Genomic DNA, 17,545 nt, shown 5'->3' with positions numbered 1-17,545 from the left:
AATGCATAGTTAAGACCGTAAGGCAAAATTTCTGTGCCCTTCTTTTTTCACACTTATTCTATATTAAAATCACTTGTTCAGTGCACTTGGAAATTGGAGAGATCAGTTGAAGTCTTTGTTGTAGCTGTTAGGTTTACAAATCTGATTGGTTAGAAAATGAAGCTTTCTTAATGTTAATTAACTACAGCGTGCAAACTTTTTCATAGTTTGCAGTCTTATTCATATTCCTAGTGATATAGTAACGTAATCATTACTTCCTGCTTTAAAATGTTATATTTGGTTTGATATTTTACTCTAATATGGGGAAGTTGGCAGCTGTTTACTTTGTGAGAGAAATTGGTCCCAGGAAATGAAGTGAAAAATGAGTTGTATTTAAATTTTTCTTAGAATAGTATGTCTTTCTTAGAATAGTATGTCAGTTAACAGTTTCATTAAATTTTAATTCTCATTTAATTCTATCTATATAGGTTCATGAACTTTCTGAGGAAGAAGAGGAAGATGAAAAGCTGGAACATACAGAAGAACTTCCAGAAGAGGGTGCAGAAAAATCAGATGACATGCCAGAGGTGGTACAGTTAAGGATGACTGAAAACATCCTGGAACCAAATAGTGTTACAGCATCAACAAGGTAGTATTTCAGTTGAAAGGACTTTAGGTTTGAGCATTTCATTCTAGATGTAAGTTCACCCAAGCACTAAATCACACAGATTTGTAATGGTATATGAAAGATTAGTTTGTATATGAAAAAGAACAATAAGAAAATTTTAAAGAAGCAACCTCATTAAGGAGTTTTCAGTTATTAGCGTTTATACCTTTCTTTAAAAATATAACCTCTTAAGTATATTTCCTCTTAAAGTTTATTTGTTTTTTTATTATTAGTGTATTAGTTGGGTTGGGTAAAATTTCAGAACCTTTGGAAGTAGAATTGCTAGAGAAAAATACAGTGGTTTAGTTGACTATATTTCCAGGTCCTAGTCTAGAACTAGATTGAACTAGGCTGTAAGGAGAGGACTCTGTGATCCTTTAAGATAGTGCTTTCCAATCCTTTCCATGTATATAAAGTGATATTTATAGGGCATACTGGGTAAACTTTTTAAATGTGGTAAGCTGGAGGCACTATCCTAGCACATAGCTGGGACTATTGGACACACTGTTCAGGAAGCATTAGAGAATTTAAGAACTCCCTGTAGGTAGCTCTAGGTTTGCTGAATTCTGTCCTTACTTTTCTGTAAAGCTCCATGTTTTTCTAATTAGGGGGACAGTTATTTGTTTAGGCCACTAGATATTTTTCATTAAATTTGTGTTCAATAGAACGGTGGTTAAGAAAGCAGAGGAAATAATTTAAGAGTCAGACAGCAAAATGTCATTTAAAAATAAGTAGTAATTTAAGGGAAGAACTATTCAGTGTCATTTAGAAAAATTATAAAGTAGTTTAAAATGTATACTTCTAAATACAACTATTACATTTCTCTGTGGCCCTCTAGATTTTTATATTATGTATAGTTTCTTCAGACATGATTATAGTTATGGTATATTAACAAGTTTATTCACTCTTTTGCCCCGATTTAGCTTTTTGTTTGTGCTTTTCTATGTTTACATGACATTCTTTACTATATTTTAGTTATATATTGCAATATTTATAAGCTATATGTTAAATTATTTAACTGTATCTTAATTATATATTTACTGTCATTCTTTTTTCTGAACTTTGAGTTATTCCACCTACCTTGTCATTGCTATACTACTATACAACCTTTGTTCTTGGGTCCTTTTTTCCTTCTTTTGACTTATTTGGATAAATTTATTAGGCTCAAAGAGTAAATTTTTCTATGGCTTTTGATAAGTATTTCCAGACTACTTAAAAGACTTGGCCCATTTTGCATTACCATTAGCAATATTTTCTTGAGCACCTGAAAACAATAGATTTAAATTGGTGTTCTTTATTTTGTTAATTTATAGAGTTATGCCCTCCAATAAGGTAACCATTAGCTAGCTACATGTGGCTATTTAAATTTAAACTTAAAACAATTAAAATTAAATAAAATTTAAAAATCACTTCCAGGGACTTCACTGGTGGCGCAGTGGTTAAGAATCCGCCTGCCAGTGCAGGGGACACTGGTTCCATCCCTGGTCAGGGAAGATCCCACATGCCACGGAGCAACTAAGCCCGTGCGCCACAACTACTGAGCCTACGCTCTAGAGCCCACGAGCCACAACTACTGAAGCCTGTGCGCCTAGAGCCCATGCTCCGCAACAAGAGAAGCAACCACAATGAGAAGCCTGTGCACCACAACGTGCCCCCGCAGCTAGAGAAAGCCCATGCAGCAACAAAGACCCAATGCAGCCAAAAATAAATAAATAAATTTATTTAAAAAAAAAATCACTTCCACAGTTGTACTAGCCACATTTCAAGTGCTCAATATAGCCATATATGATTTGTGGTTACCATATTGGACAATGCAGATATAGAGCAATTCTATCATTGTAAAAATTTCTTTTGGATAGTGCTGATTTAGAGAGCAAATTCTTTAACTATTTTTATATATTTAATTACCAGCAAGGTTAAATATTGTTTCAAATGCATGATGCCAATAGTTTCTTCTTCTTGATCATCTATCTGTCTAGCTTTGTAGAGGATCCTCCTTCCCTCCAACACAGTCATTTTTTTTTTTTTTTTTTTAATTTATATTTGGCTGCATTGGGTCTTTGTTTTTGGGTCTTCATTGCTGCACATGGCTTTCTCTAGTTGGGCTAGTGGGGGCTACTCTTTGTTGTGGTGGCTTCTCTTGTTGCAGAGCTCAGGCTCTAGGTGTGCAGGCTTCAGTAGTTGTGGCTCACAGGCTCTAGAGTGCAGGCTCAGTAGTTGTGGTGCATGGGCTTAGTTGCTCCGTGGCATATGGGATCTTCCCAGACCAGAGCTCGAACCTGTGTCCCCTGCATTGGCAGGCAGATTCTCGACCACTGTGCCACCAGGGGAGTCCCAAACACAGTCATTTTTAGATGGAATCATTAGAGATTGGTGGTCATCAGGATTCCGTAATTGAAAGTTGTAGAAACAGATCTTGGTTAATGGAAAGAAAAAAGATAATTTATTAGAAGAATGCTGGATAGGTCCCAGAGTTGAAAGGAAAAGCAGAGAGAAGAACATGGCAGCTTTGGAGAGTTTAGTAACAGAGGGTCATGGAAGAATCTCTTCAGCATGTGGCTGTTGCTGTGAGATTTCCAATTACTTCTTTTCATCTGTCATTCTGCTCAAGACCAGATTCCTGTGGGGTAGCAGAGGAGAAGGTCTGGCCTAAATTGGGTCATGTGCTCATTCCTGGCCAGGGTAGAGCTGGGTCATTGTAATGTATGCATGTACCAAGAGCATTGGATGGAGGGAGGAGCTAGTTTGCCATAGAAAAATGGGGCTAATACCAAAAGAAAGGGATAGGGATATGAGGCAACAAAAATAGATGTGTCTGTCACAGTGGTCTTCTAAATTTAATGTTGATATCTGTAAATTTCAGTTAATATTTATACATTTAACATTTTATTTTAATTTTGGCTGATTGGTTGCATAAAGGTAAAAAATACATTCTTTGATATCCACCTTTGATGAAAGAAAGGTAGGGGAGAAATATCCTAGAATGCACAGGGTCTAGAAAATAGGGAGTGCTTAATAAATTCATTTTAGGGAATTAGTGGATACTGTATTACATGAAACTAGAGATTGAACTTTTGCTAACTTAATGTTTTGTCTCTTTGAGTTTTTCTTTCAGGTTGCTCGCAAACATTTTATGGAATTATTAGGTAGCCTACTTTGTATTTCTGTGGGAAGATATATTAGAAACCTAAGGGAAATAAACATTAAGTGACAGTTTAGCAGTTCTCAAACATTTTGGTCTCAAATGTTATACTCTTAGAAATTATTGAGGACTCCGAAGACTTTTGTTATGATGATTTTATACCTCTGGTTATTTACCATATTATAAATGAAAACAACATATTTAAACTGCTGGGAATGTTCTTTGTTGAGTTGTACTTTGGAAGATGCTTAGTATTTGTAGCTGAAATATAGCTATTTATGATCTAACAGGTTGTTTTGTTGGTAGGTTTCTCCTCCTCTATAGTTTTAATTCATCGATTCTCGAACTTTTTGGTTTAATTTGAGGACTACAAAGAACTTTTGTTACTGTGGGTTATAGCTATTGGTGTTTACTCTATTAGGAACCAAAACTGGGAAATCTTTTTTAAAGTAGTAATGAACTCATTACATGTTAATGTAAAATATTTTAATCAAAAGTAACTTTTGGGCTTCCCTGGTGGCGCAGTGCTTGAGAGTCCGCCTGCCGATGCAGGAGACGCGGGGTCGTGCCCCGTTTCGGGAAGATCCCACGTGCCGCGGAGCGGCTGGGCCCGTGAGCCATGGCCACTGAGCCTGCGCGTCCGGAGCCTGTGCTCCGCAAATGGGAGAGGCCACAACAGTGAGAGGCCCGCATAACGCAAGAAAAAAAAAAAAAAAAAAAAAAAAAAAAAAAAAAAGTAACTTTTCCAGAATCTCAAAAATTTTTAGTGAGAAATTTTTTAGTGGCATTGTTTTACATTTGTACAAATCTCTTTAATGTCTGGCTTAAAAGATGGTAGCTAGATTCTCACATTTTCTTTTGCATTTAATGTGTTGCCATATGTTATTTTGGTTGAAGTAATGTGAAGACAGTCTAGCATTACACAAGTATGTAGTTGGAAAATGTAGAGAATTTTTATAGCCTTTTCAGATAATTGTGGATATTCTTCTTTGACAATACACCAAAACTTGGTAAGTGGTAGTTTCTTAAAGGTTATTTGTAATGTGGGACCTGAAAGCATATCTGAATTTTTCGTACTCTGATCCATCAGTCTGTTTTGTACTTTGAGAGAATCTTTTAGCCATGCTTAATTTTGTGATACGGTATACTGGTTATTTGGAAAATACTGCCTTACTGAGTTATTCAGAGCTTCCAAATAGTGATATATTCTGTTATATAATATCAAAATGTATATTCTTTAATATCATTATTGATTGTGTCAAAATATCTTTAAGTATTGGGATGCTATTGAGCTTATGGTAGAGGATACAGGTTTTCCAGAATTCTCATTTTTGCTTGAAAACCCAAATTTTATCAGTACTGTTAGTCTTGCTCATTTTTGAGAAAATTTCTGCCAGATATTCAGGTTGGAATAGCCATAGTCTGTCAGTCAGTCTTTCAAGTAAAAATGAGTATTCCATGGTAAAAGTTCATTTCTCAACTCAAACAAGACAAGCATTGTACTAAGCTGTGCAGCAGAGTTGCTTTGTGTATACTTCCTATTTGTCACACAAAATATTAAAAAGAAGTGTACTCAAGGGCTGAGATAAAATTAATAATATGTATTACTTCTTCATCAAGGACTGGCTCCTTTTTTTTTTTTTTTTTTCTTGCGTTATGCGGGCCTCTCACTGTCGTGGCCTCTCCCATTTGCGGAGCACAGGCTCCGGACGCGCAGGCTCAGTGGCCATGGCTCACGGGCCCAGCCGCTCCGCGGCATGTGGGATCTTCCCGAAACGGGGCACGAACCCGCGTCTCCTGCATCGGCAGGCGGACTCTCAAGCACTGCGCCACCAGGGAAGCCCAAGGACTGGCTCCTTTTTAAAAAAGATCACAACTGGGTAGTGATGAAGAATGCAGTGGCCATGGTATAGTTTGATACCACTTGCCTGGACTTACGCTAAGACCCCAAGGAATCTTTTTCTACCATTGATTTTGTATCATCAAATATCAGCACAGTAAAAAAAGCAAATGTTATGAAAACAGTTTTGATCTTTTGTTTCATGGAACACCCTTTGAGAACCAGTGGTTAAAATATTCATGTATGAGTTGTATTGATTGACTTATTTATGCATCTGTTATTTCTGTACATTGTTTGCCATTAACCATATGTTGTTAAGATTTGAGCTGAGTTGAGTGGAAAAAATGGTGGGATTTAGAGTGTGGGTAGCCTAGGGTGCATAAAAAGCAGAAGTTTTGGTTGCTTCTGAGGCTGTCTTATCCATGAAGTTCTTGGAAATCTCAAGCTTGCTTCTAAAGTGCCTTGTATCTGTAGATGAAAAATTATTGCTTTATATTCACATGTTTGTCTAGTATTTGGCTTTATTTACACATACAAATATTAGGGGAATCTTTACCTTTTAAAAATTTAAAGAGAGATTGGAGAGTTCTGAAAGAGTTCTTTATTTTCCCTGTGCTTTTCACAGTCTTTTTCCTAGGCTGTATTGGAAAGGTTTATTTTGGCTTGAGGTTAGTTAACTTTTAATTTATATTGCTTCCAGAACTACAAATAAAAACCCAGCTCATTGACATTATTATAAAGTTCATTTAAAGTTGCGCTTTTAATTTAATGCCTTGCTAAAACTTGGAATTTAGAAAGAATGAAGAATTTGATACTATCTTTTATATACTGTTGATGCTAGGGCTTCATTTTGGTGAGTTCATTAGCTTATGATGGTTCGATTTTAGGTGTGATGCAGGAAAGGTGTAGTGATTAAGAAAGAGCTCTGAGTTGAGGCAAATTGGTTTGCACTTCATTCTGTGGATACCTTATTGTTGAAGAAATATGCCTTCAGCTGACTATAGGGGTGAGAGAAATGTAGTAGTAACTTTTTCCTTTAAATCTATTAAGTAAGCAGTTTGCAGAATATTTCAGTTGACAATCAATTCACCACATTTTCGCCAGCTAGATTCCACTTAAAAGTGCAAAGAGGAGGAAAACGTGCTTTGGTGGGAGTATCAGAAATGTTGGGTGGGAAAAAGTAGAATTTATGCTTTGGGTCATAAGATGATTTTATTAAAGTAAAACATTTTTTGAAGTATCAGAGCATAATAGATATTGACAGGTTCTCTTCCTCCTTCCTATTGCCCTGAAAATTATGCATTTGACATTTTAAAGACTTGTGGTTGTTATAACTGATTGACTAACTTTCTAATAGTGAGGCATCTTTCCAGTTTACTCTTACTCTTGTCATAGGTATAGGGTATTCCCAAGTTGATGGGGAAAGTGAAGAAATGTGTTTTGCTTTTGACTGGAAGGGGATATGTGGTTTTGGTTTGTTTTTTTTGTTTGTTTGTTTGTTTTGTCCGTGCTGCGCGGCATGTGGGATCTTAGTTCCCCGACCAGGGATCAAACCTGCGCCCTTGCCCCTGCGTTGGAAATGCTGAGTCTTAACCCCTGGACTGTCAGAGAAGTCCCTGTTTTATATATTTATTTTTCGAAACCACAGGTTTTTAAATGGTCGTTTTAGTGGGGCTCTGGCATGAATTATCTGGAAATTATCCTAATTTTAGATTTGAAAAATTAACCATTAATGCTTTTCTGAAAATGGATGATGAGTGAACAGTAGTTCTCTACCTATTGTGCAGCTGTTTCAGCAATGTCATATTTGTCATAATTTATAACTCTTGATATAGTGTGATTAATGAAAACTTTTTTTTTCTGCTTTACACTGGGTTAGGCTTAAATATTTTTATAGGCGTTCCAGCCAGATTCAAAATTTTGTCCCCCTTTCCCTATCTCCCACCAAGTTGCTTATTTAGTACTTGGGAAAAAATTTGTGGACTGTTGATTGGGTCCCTCCTTGTCAGTAGTGACCTCACGTTGCAGCCTGCTTCCGTTTAGACTGCAGTTCTGATTGCTCAGCAGTTTTTATAAGCCTGTCACCATCCTTAATGATATTTGAAGTCACTTTACCTTATGTTTTTGTTAGGATATGCCACAGTGCCTAGAATGGCTTGCAAGGCTCTGTTACACAGGTAAAATGATCCTTATCAGATTTAATTGAAGCAGAGCTACAGTACTTTTATTGAAGTATTATTTGTAATATTAAATATTTGCAATCGGGAAATTAAAATAATAGTAGTTCCCTATGATAATTGTATTTGAATTACAAAAAAATAGTAATTTGAATAAATGGCTGCAAGATTGATTTTGTGTTCTCAAGAAGATTATGTGATTCTACACAGATTTAAAAAGAGTTAACAGCAGGATGGAGAAGAAGGTCAGAATGACTACAGTCTTTAACGTTATACTTGATTGAAGCCTACAATACATGTGACCCTTGTGATTTATTGTTTGCCCTTTTCGTCTGGTGGTTTAATGAAAACAGGATTTTTAAGTGGTCTTTGTGGCATCTGTCTATAGTACCTAAGTAATTTGACCTTGAATTTGTCAGCATTTATTTTTTGTGTGTCTTTATTAATCAGAACTCACATTCTTATGATACTTATGTTATTTTGCTTCTGCAGATGCATAACTATATTGGTAAATCTTTTTTATAGCTGTAGGTGTATGTTAGCCTTGGTTTGTACATAAGTGCTTTATTCCCCACAGAACTTGGCAAAAGTCTGAAAATAAGGAATAATTAAATTCCTTGAAATCGGAAAACTAAATCAGTCCTTTTTCCTTCAGAAATTCAGAGAACAGTTTTACAGTCAACTTTGTAGCCTCAGTGTGACTCATAAAGTACAAAATCTATTTATTTGATTTGTTTACTATAGCTTTTCGGGGTAGGGAGAAGGTCCTTATTGAAAGCAGCTGGTTATTTGATTGTCCTAGCCTATTCTTCAGGGCCAAAGAATCTTTAGTTTCATACTAATAATCTAGCTTGCTGATGACTACTTTTATATATTTTAAATTTAATTCCCATAGCACTTAAAAGGAATAGGAAACTGAAAGATCAAATCCTCTGCCTACCCATCGAATTTTTTTTTAATATTTATTTATTTATTTTGGCTGAGCCGGGTCTTAGTTGCAGCACATAGGATCTTCGTTGCAGCATGTGGCATCTATTTCCCCGACCAGGATTTGAACCGAGGCCCCCTGTGTTGGGAGCGTGGAGTATTACCCACTGGACCACCAGGGAAGTCTCTACCCATCAAATTTAAGACCATTAGAACTTTTGTTCTGTTTGGCTCCTTTAGATAACTGGAAAATATTATTATTATTATTTTTTAATACTTATTTATCTTATTTATTTATTTTCTTTATTTTTTTGGCTGTGTTGGGTCTTAGTTGCGGCACACGGGATCTTCGTTGAGGCATGCAGGATCTGTCATTGCAGCACATGGTCTCTTTGTTGCAGCACTCGGGCTTCTCTCTGGGTGTGGCGCAGGGGCTCCAGAGAGTGTGGGCTCTGTAGTTTGCGGCACGTGGGCTCTCTCATTGAGGTGCTCAAGCTCAGTAGTTGTGATGCGTGGGCTTAGTTGTCCTGTGACATGTGGGATCTTAGTTTCCTGACCAGGGATAGAACCCGTGTCCCCTGCATTGGAAGGCAGATTGTTTACCACTGGACCACCAGGGAAGTCCCTGGAAAATATTATTAAAGTTTAATCTTTTGGGAGCCTAGATATAGATCTCAGCCAGTGTTTCATAAGTTTATTAGTATGGATAAGAATCATCACTGGTGCTTATTAAAAATGTAAACTCTTGGGTCCTACCTCAGAGGTTTGGGGAGGGACCGAGGAATCTACTTTATTAAAGTTTTTTTTTTTTTTTTTAAACTGGGAAAGAAATTATACGTACAGAAACGGGCATAAAACAAATGTATATCAAAACAGGTTAGTAAAAAGCAAATATCCAAATATCCCAGATCTAGAACTAAGCACTGAAAACACCCTGGTAGCTCTCACAATCCTGGTCTCCCTCTCCACTAAAGGTAACAACTATGCTGACTTTTATGGCAGTCACTTTCTTATATATTTCTGAGCTTTATGAAAATTAAACTTGCTATATGTATTTTTTGATCCAGCTTCTTTCACTAAACATGGTATGAGAATTTTATCCATGTGGTCACATGTCACTGTGGTTGTTCATTTCACTGCTGTAAAGTATTCCATTATATGATTGCACCACAATGATCCAATTTACTGTTGCTGGAAAATTGGATTATTTTTATTTTTGACTATTGTGAGTAACATTGCTGTGTACATTGTACACATCTTCTGGTGCACACATGCATGCACATTTACTGTCTTTCAACTTAAGTAACTATTGCTAAATTGTTTTCCATAATGCTTTCTCTAGTTCTCATTCTGACAGTGTGTGAGCCTTCCCATTGCTTCACATTGTTGAGTACTTCATTGTCGTTTTAATAAGGTCCATCCCTTTTTCATATGTGTATTGGCCAATTTCTTCTTTTGTGAGATGCCTGTTCAAGTCTGTTTCCTATTTTTTGTTGGGTTATCTTTTTCTTATTGAAAACGAAGCCCTTTTTTAGGAGCCCTTTAAAAATATATGTTGTAAATGTATTTTCCTCATTGTGTGTTATGCCTTTTCCTTCTCGTATTATGTCTTCTGATGAATAATTCCCAGTTTTAATCAAGCTTATCATTCTTTTCCCTTTGTGATTAATGCTTTTTGTGTCCTGTTTAAGAAATCTTTTCCTAAATACACACCCCTGTATTATCTTCTGAAACTTGTATCATTTCACCTTCCTTGTTTAGGTCTGTAATCTACCTGGAATTGATTTTTGTCTGTAGTGTATGACAGAGGTTGCCAAGTTACCTTTTTCAGTATGGATACCAAATTGTTGCAGTACTCATTTTTGAAAAGACTGTTCTTTCCCCTGCTTTCCATAGTAGCATCTTTGTTCTAAATCAAGCATGGGTCTGTTTCTGTTTTGTATGTCTATTCTTGTGCCAGTACCATACTATCTTATTTACTTTGGTTTTATGGTATTTGAGGTCTAGAGTAGGGTCTGGATCTCCAATAAAATAACACTGTTACTTCAGGAGAGTCTGATACAGGTGGCCCTAATTTATCTCTCCCCTCCTCCCCTTTTCCCCTTTCATAACCATAAGTTTGTTTTCTGTGTCTGTGAGTCTGTTTCTGTTTCGTAAATAAGTTCACTTGTGTTATTTTTTTAGATTCCACATATGTGATATCATAACAGTATTTGTCTTTCTCTGTATGACTTATTTCACTTAGCATAATGCCCTCCAAGTCCATCCATGCTGTTGCAAATGGAAAATTTTGTTATTTTTTATGGCCGAGTAGTATTCCGTGTGTGTGTGTGTGTGTGTGTGTGTGTGTGTGTGTGTGTGTGTGTGTGTGTGTGTGTGTGTGTGTGTGTGTGTGTGTGTGTGTGTGTGTGTGTGTGTGTGTAAACACATACACCACATCTTCTTTATCCATTCATCTGTTCATGGACCCTTAGGTTGCTTCCATATCTTGGCAATTCTAAATAATGCTGTTATGAACATTGGAGTTAATGTATCTTTTTGAATTAGTGGGGGTTTTTTTGGATATATACCCAGGAGTGGAATTGCTGGTAGTTCTATTTTGAGTGTATTTGGAAACCTCCATACTGTTTTCCATAGTGGCTGCACCAATTTACATTCCCACCAACAGTGTACAAGGTTTCCCTTTTCTCCACATCCTCACCAACATTTTGATGATGGCCATTCTGACAGATATAAGGTTTCTTGTGGTTTTGATTTGCATTTCCCTTATGATTAGTGATGTTGAGTGATTATTTTTCTTTTGTTTATTTGATTCTTTGTAAAGTGTCTTGTGTCCATGTATCCACTAGCATTTTATTGATAATCTAATCTAATAAAAAAGGGTGAGAAAATCCCTCTGGGAGAATGAGTAGATGGCTAACAATGGCAAATTTGAAAAAGAACAGAGAGATGACGCAAACCCTATGAAAAGTTAAAACATGATAGAAGGCTTTAGTAATAGACTGATGGACTATGTAGTTGAGAATTGGAACTTTTTGAGAATTTGTTGTAAGATACAGTAAAAGCTCACCAGAAATCACAAATTAAATGGTGACAAGAATGTGATGTTAGATATATATTTTTTTCTTCACACCATTCAACATACTACACTGTCAGTCGATAACAGTATTAAAAGTAAAATGAATGTTTCTAAATAGGTAAATAGGTAACAAATTATCTAAACTTAGAGACTGCTAAGTTACTAAGGAAAATATACCAGATTTAACTTTTCTAATGAAATAGCAACCTATAACCAAAATTAAAAATATAATCAACATTTTTTGTATTTTGTTTTTTTCTGCAAAAGTCATTAAATATTTAACTTTCAGCTCATCTGAAACTGCTAGAAATAGACTGATGGCTACACTGTTTTTTGTGCACATATATGTGATTTTTCTCCCCAGCTTTTCCTGATTTCAGAAATGAAAATGATTAAATGATTTCATTTAAATATGAAAAAAATTTTAAGTACTTTCCTTGAGGGTATCATCATGAAAGCATTTAGCTAAGAATAATTCATTCATGAAAACTAGTCTAATATTGGCAGTTAAAAAAATTTTTTTTAAAGCTAGAGAAGTTATGTGTGCCAAACCAGGATGGCTTACTGTTGTCTGATAAAGCAGTGGTGCAATTTGCTACTGATGTGTTTGCTTAAGGGAGACCTGAAGATTGTTGGATGAATAGTAAATGGTGTTCATTTGGTTTCCTACAGACAATCCTGAGACTATTAACCTGATAGACATTCTTCCTCATGTTGGTTAGAGTATGTGTTGGCACATTTTACAGAGGATCTTCATAAAACTAAATTTACTTTTTATAAATGATTCTTCTTATGAAGAATCATTTGCATACAGAAAAGTTCACAAATCATAAGGCCATTGAATTATCAAAAAATGAACTCAACTTGTATAACCCCCACCTGGGTCCCTGCTCCTGTCCTTTCTCAAATGCTACCAATCTCTCTGTTCCCCAAAAGTAGCCACTATCTGACTTCGATTATTGTAGATTAGTTTTTTTTTCTTACTGATTTTTTTCCTTTGAAAATCATACTGAGATGTATTTTTCACACAATAAAATGTATTCATTTTATGAATGATGAACACCTATACATATATATCTGTTAACAACCATGGCAGTCAAGATAGAAACTGTTTCCATCACTTCATGTGCTTCTTTACAGTAATTCTCCCCCTGACCCCTGCAGTTTCTGGCCCCAGGCAATTACTGATCTGCATTCTGTCACTATATACATGAATGTTGCCTGTTTTAGAATTTCTTATAAATGGAATATCATAGAATAGGTACTCTGTGTCTGGCTTCTTTTGCTTGTGTAATGTTTTTTGAGATTTATGTTATTGTATGTATCAGTTGTTCAAGACTTTTATAGAAAAATGCTAAGTATATTCCATGGGATATCCATAGGGATATTCCACACTTTGTTTATCCATTCACCTGTTGGGGGTTGATTGTCGTTTTTGGCTATTATGAATAAAGCTGCTATGCTTGTGGAAGTCTTCCTATGGGCTTAAACTTTCATTTCTCTTGTGTAAATACCCAGGAGTACAATTGCTGGGTCACTTGGTAGGTTTTATAAGAAAACTGCCAAACTGGCTTTCAAAGTGGTTGGAACATTTACATTCCCACCAGCATTATGTGAATGTTCTGTTTGCTTCACATCCTCACCAACACTTTAATTTTAAACATTTTAGTATCCATATCTCATTGTGGGTTTTAAGTTGTACTTTCGATAACTGTGGTAAAAATGAGTCTATTGTCTGTTTTTATAAGTATCAGTAGATATTGTGGTACAAAATTTGCTAGGGAAAGCCTGTTACCAGTGCAGTGGATGATGTGGCCTGAATTTTAGTTTCGATTTTGCCTTTTATTTTTGTAGCTTGAGAATATCCTCTGAGTAGGAGCATGTGCTATTACTTCTGGCAAGGAGTACAGGGCCAACATTGAGGCCTCCATACTATCCTAGATGGGTACTTTTGTTTGGCCCAGTAGTCAGTTTTTTTCCCTTCAGGCTTGGAATAGGTCAGTGTTCCTTCCAGGTAAGCGCCAGATGAAGTAGTTGTGGCCCCCCTCCCCTCCACCACACACACACACACACACACACACACACACACACACACACACACACACACACACACAGAGAGTATGTATTTTAAGGGTCTTCTTATGTGAAAAATAATTTCTTTAGAAAATTAGAATAATAAACTTAGTGCATGTTCTCCTGGGTGTATCAAGGGTAGTGTAAATGTGGCAGTTTGCACCACATTTTATAGTCATTTAGTATTGAAAATTTTATAGCTGATTTCTTTCTTTGATTACAGTGCCCATATATCTCCTATCAGCATCTTACCAGCCTCTGCGGAGTAAGTAGTATACTTACAGAAGACAATTTAAAAATTAAAAAAAAAAAATTACTAAACTGTAGAAATTAAAATCATGTATTTATTGTACTTACTTTAGAGGAAGGATTGTACATAAGGCAGTGAAACCAGTATTTTATGTACTTCAGTCAGAACAAATGAAGAAGGAATGAATTACATTCACATACAAAATAAAGATGAACTTTTTTTCATTTGATTTTTTTTTTCTTTTTTTTTTTTACGGTACGCGGGCCTCTCACTGTTGTGGCCTCTCCCCTTGTGCAGCACAGGCTCCGGACACGCAGGCTCAGTGGCCGTGGCTCATGGGCCCAGCCGCTCCGCGGCATGTGGGATGTTCCCAGACCGGGGCACGAACCCGTGTCCGCTGCATCGGCAGGCAGACTCTCAACCACTGCGCCACCAGGGAAGCCCCTCAGTTGATTTTTTTTGATCTTCTGAAATGATTGAAAATGTCAAAAGAGCTTTTTTATGAAGTTTTTTTTTTTAATAGCTGCTTTATTTATGTATGTATGTATGCATGCATGCATGCATGCCGTGGCACACAACATGCGGGATCCTAGTTCCCTGACCAGGGATCGAACCCGTGCTCCTTGCAGTGGAAGCGTGGAGTCCTAATCACTGGACTGCCAGGGAATTCCCTGAAGTCTTTTTAAATGGCTTTATATGTATTGAGGTGAGGAGTGAATTACTGGGCCAAGTGATCATTCATGCCTCAGTAGTAATAGTGACATTATGATTGATTTGTATATCTTATTTGGGCAAATTTCATTTAAAAATTTAAGCCAATATTATGTTTTCCTATTTCTTTTTCCCCTCTAGCCTGTTCATTTAAATATCATTATAAATTTTTTTTTTTTAACTGGTTGTACATTTTAAAGTTTGTGTTTATGTGACCAAATAACTAGTCAGGGTGACTGCTTCTCACTAAAATGTGTTCTGTTTTATAGCATTTTAGAAAGAACAATTAGAGCAGCTGTGGAACAGCACCTTTTTGATCTGCAGAGCAGCATAGATCATGATCTTAAGAATTTACAACAGCAAAGTCTGGTGTGTAATGATGAAGCAGGAAGTGTTAATTGTGATGGGGAAGGATCTAATAACCAGTAAGGAACTTTTAAAACATTTTACTGTTATTTATTGAGTTATAAAATTGTTTTTTCTTTTAAAAAACTGTATTTTTTCTTAAATGATGGGGTGTCATCTTACGTGAGCATTTCTGAAAGTCACTGTGAAAAGTGACTTTGTATATAGTTGCATATAAATTGTGTATACTTCTTAACATTGAAAATCTCATAAGTCTTTCATTAAGATAGTAGGCATTAAGTCCAACACAGCCTGTGAACACCCGATGAAGTAGCAAGCTTACTTTTAGGATCCATGTTATATGAAAAATAACTTTAAAAAAAGTAGAACTATAGTCTGTTCTCCAAATGGTCACACCATGACATGCATTTATCTAGACAGATACGTACAGGGATAGCAGATTGACATCACTCCTAGTGCACATGGTCATTGAGTGAAATGGTAGATGGAATCATCCTTTGCTATTTAACTTCACCTGCCTCCAGCCTTTGCCCTCCCTACATGCTGTTGTTTTATGTTAGCTGTTAATAATTGAATTTGTGTAAGTTAAAAGTACTCTATGTACTGTGTGATGTGTGATGTTACTCCACTTTTCATCTGACTTGTTACCTTTAAATGACAAAAGCTTCATCTCCTTTCCTATTACCTCAGCCCTGCACTTTAGGATATATAGGTTCCTTCCTCTGAGACCACAGTGCAATGATTTCATAGTTTGCGTTGATCAGTTTTTGTTCTGGGGACAGATCTACAGAGCAGCATCGATCATGATCTTAAGAAAGATGTACCCAAATTTGGAGAATTCATAGGAAGGCAAAAAAAATTGATGACTGGGTAGAATTCTGTTTTTGTTGTTAAGAATTAGATTTTTAAAAGGCCAAATGTGTCAAGTATACTAGACTAGCTATCAAGTATGAAATGAAACTGAAAAATTAATGGATATAAAAACAAATGCTTGGAATATGTTTATGGAATACCGTATTGTACAACTGCAGGTGTGCCATGTAGTCTGCATAGATGGCATCACCAGCCTGTGCAGCTCGATATGATGGCCCTGATTTATGTGCTTTGAAGGCATGATTTGAACTATACAAGTGGATCTAGGGAGTATTTGAGTTGAATATAAAGGAAAGAAGCAGTATCTAAAAGTTGGAAATAGTAGGAAAATGTTTCAAAGGATATATTATAAGCAGATTTCTTGGAGTTTGCCCTTAGGTTAGCTAGAGATCCTGAAAACCTATGCCCATACTCAGACAGTATTATGGAAATAACTCATATTCTCATTAATAGTGGTATCATCTTTGTAAACAAAAACCTGCAGTGTTGTGCATATTCTAAATTATATAAGATGAAAAAATATGCAGTAGGAAGCTATTCCTATTGTACTTGATAAGGTGTTGGACACTCTGGTACCTAGTGCTAGACTTGTATTTTAATCAGTAAACAGGTCATTATTATGATTTAGAGTATGCATTTATAAGGGAAATCATTATTTTGGCACATAAATTATTTTTTAAACCATTTATTTGCTTTTGAAAATATTCAAAGTGGATAGCAAACCAGATAGGTTCCTCACAGCATCCCATGGAGAGACAAAAATAAACTTTGTACACTTAATAATCTAACTTGGCAAGATAAAGAAACTGTGGTTCTTTATGAAAAAGACAAATTTTCTTTGACAAGGAAAAGTTTCAGATTGTTACTTTTATTTATTTATTTTAAAGGCATTACGTATTCAACATGTGGCCTGATCTGACTTTTTAATCTTCATTACTAGGGTTGATATTGCTGATGGTATTATTAATGCCAGTGAATGTAGCAGAGACTGTTCAGAACCTGTGGCTAGCACTAATTTAGACAATGAAGTTATGCAGCAAGATTTTGTATTTGAGGCTGAAGAAAATAACCAGGTAAGAAATGCTAAGACTTAAAAATCTCTGTGTTAGGTGTACTAGATTACAATTCTGATTGCTTCATGTGTTCCTTTGATACCAGAAGCCATAGTTCAATATCTTTGCTGTTACACATGTTTGCCTTGATTATAAGTCCCAGGAACATACATACTCTCAGTAGAGGTCAGGAACCACCATCATTGAGTAGAGAAGTAAATATAAACCACCTTATTTTAAAATACTTTTCTGGAAGGAAACAAATAACCTTGTCAGCTAAGGTGGTTGGTGGTATTATGGATGAATTTTGTTCTTTTTATTAATTTTTTTTTACATCTTTATTGGAGTATAATTGCTTTACAATGGTGTGTTACTTTCTGCTTTATAACAAAGTGAATCAGTTATACAT

The 17,545-nt window shown here is 35.9% G+C and overlaps 1 protein-coding gene across 3 annotated transcripts in view; it reads left to right on the top strand.

The window, feature by feature from the left end:
* FAM13B (family with sequence similarity 13 member B) overlaps positions 1 to 17,545 on the top strand; it is a 68,874-nt gene that overhangs the window by 12,777 nt on the left and 38,552 nt on the right. For all 3 annotated transcript variants that reach the window (XM_007461402.1, XM_007461401.1, XM_007461403.1), the window contains 4 exons: positions 468 to 628; positions 14,108 to 14,149; positions 15,115 to 15,270; positions 17,025 to 17,157. In XM_007461402.1, coding sequence (XP_007461464.1) covers positions 468 to 628; positions 14,108 to 14,149; positions 15,115 to 15,270; positions 17,025 to 17,157 — 492 coding nt within the window. The remainder of the gene's footprint in view (positions 1 to 467; positions 629 to 14,107; positions 14,150 to 15,114; positions 15,271 to 17,024; positions 17,158 to 17,545) is intronic.

The sequence above is a fragment of the Lipotes vexillifer genome, unplaced genomic scaffold (genome assembly GCF_000442215.2).
Source record: "Lipotes vexillifer unplaced genomic scaffold, Lipotes_vexillifer_v1.1 scaffold217, whole genome shotgun sequence".
Classification (NCBI taxonomy): domain Eukaryota; kingdom Metazoa; phylum Chordata; class Mammalia; order Artiodactyla; family Lipotidae; genus Lipotes; species Lipotes vexillifer.
This window is presented reverse-complemented; position numbering and strand designations above follow the sequence as displayed.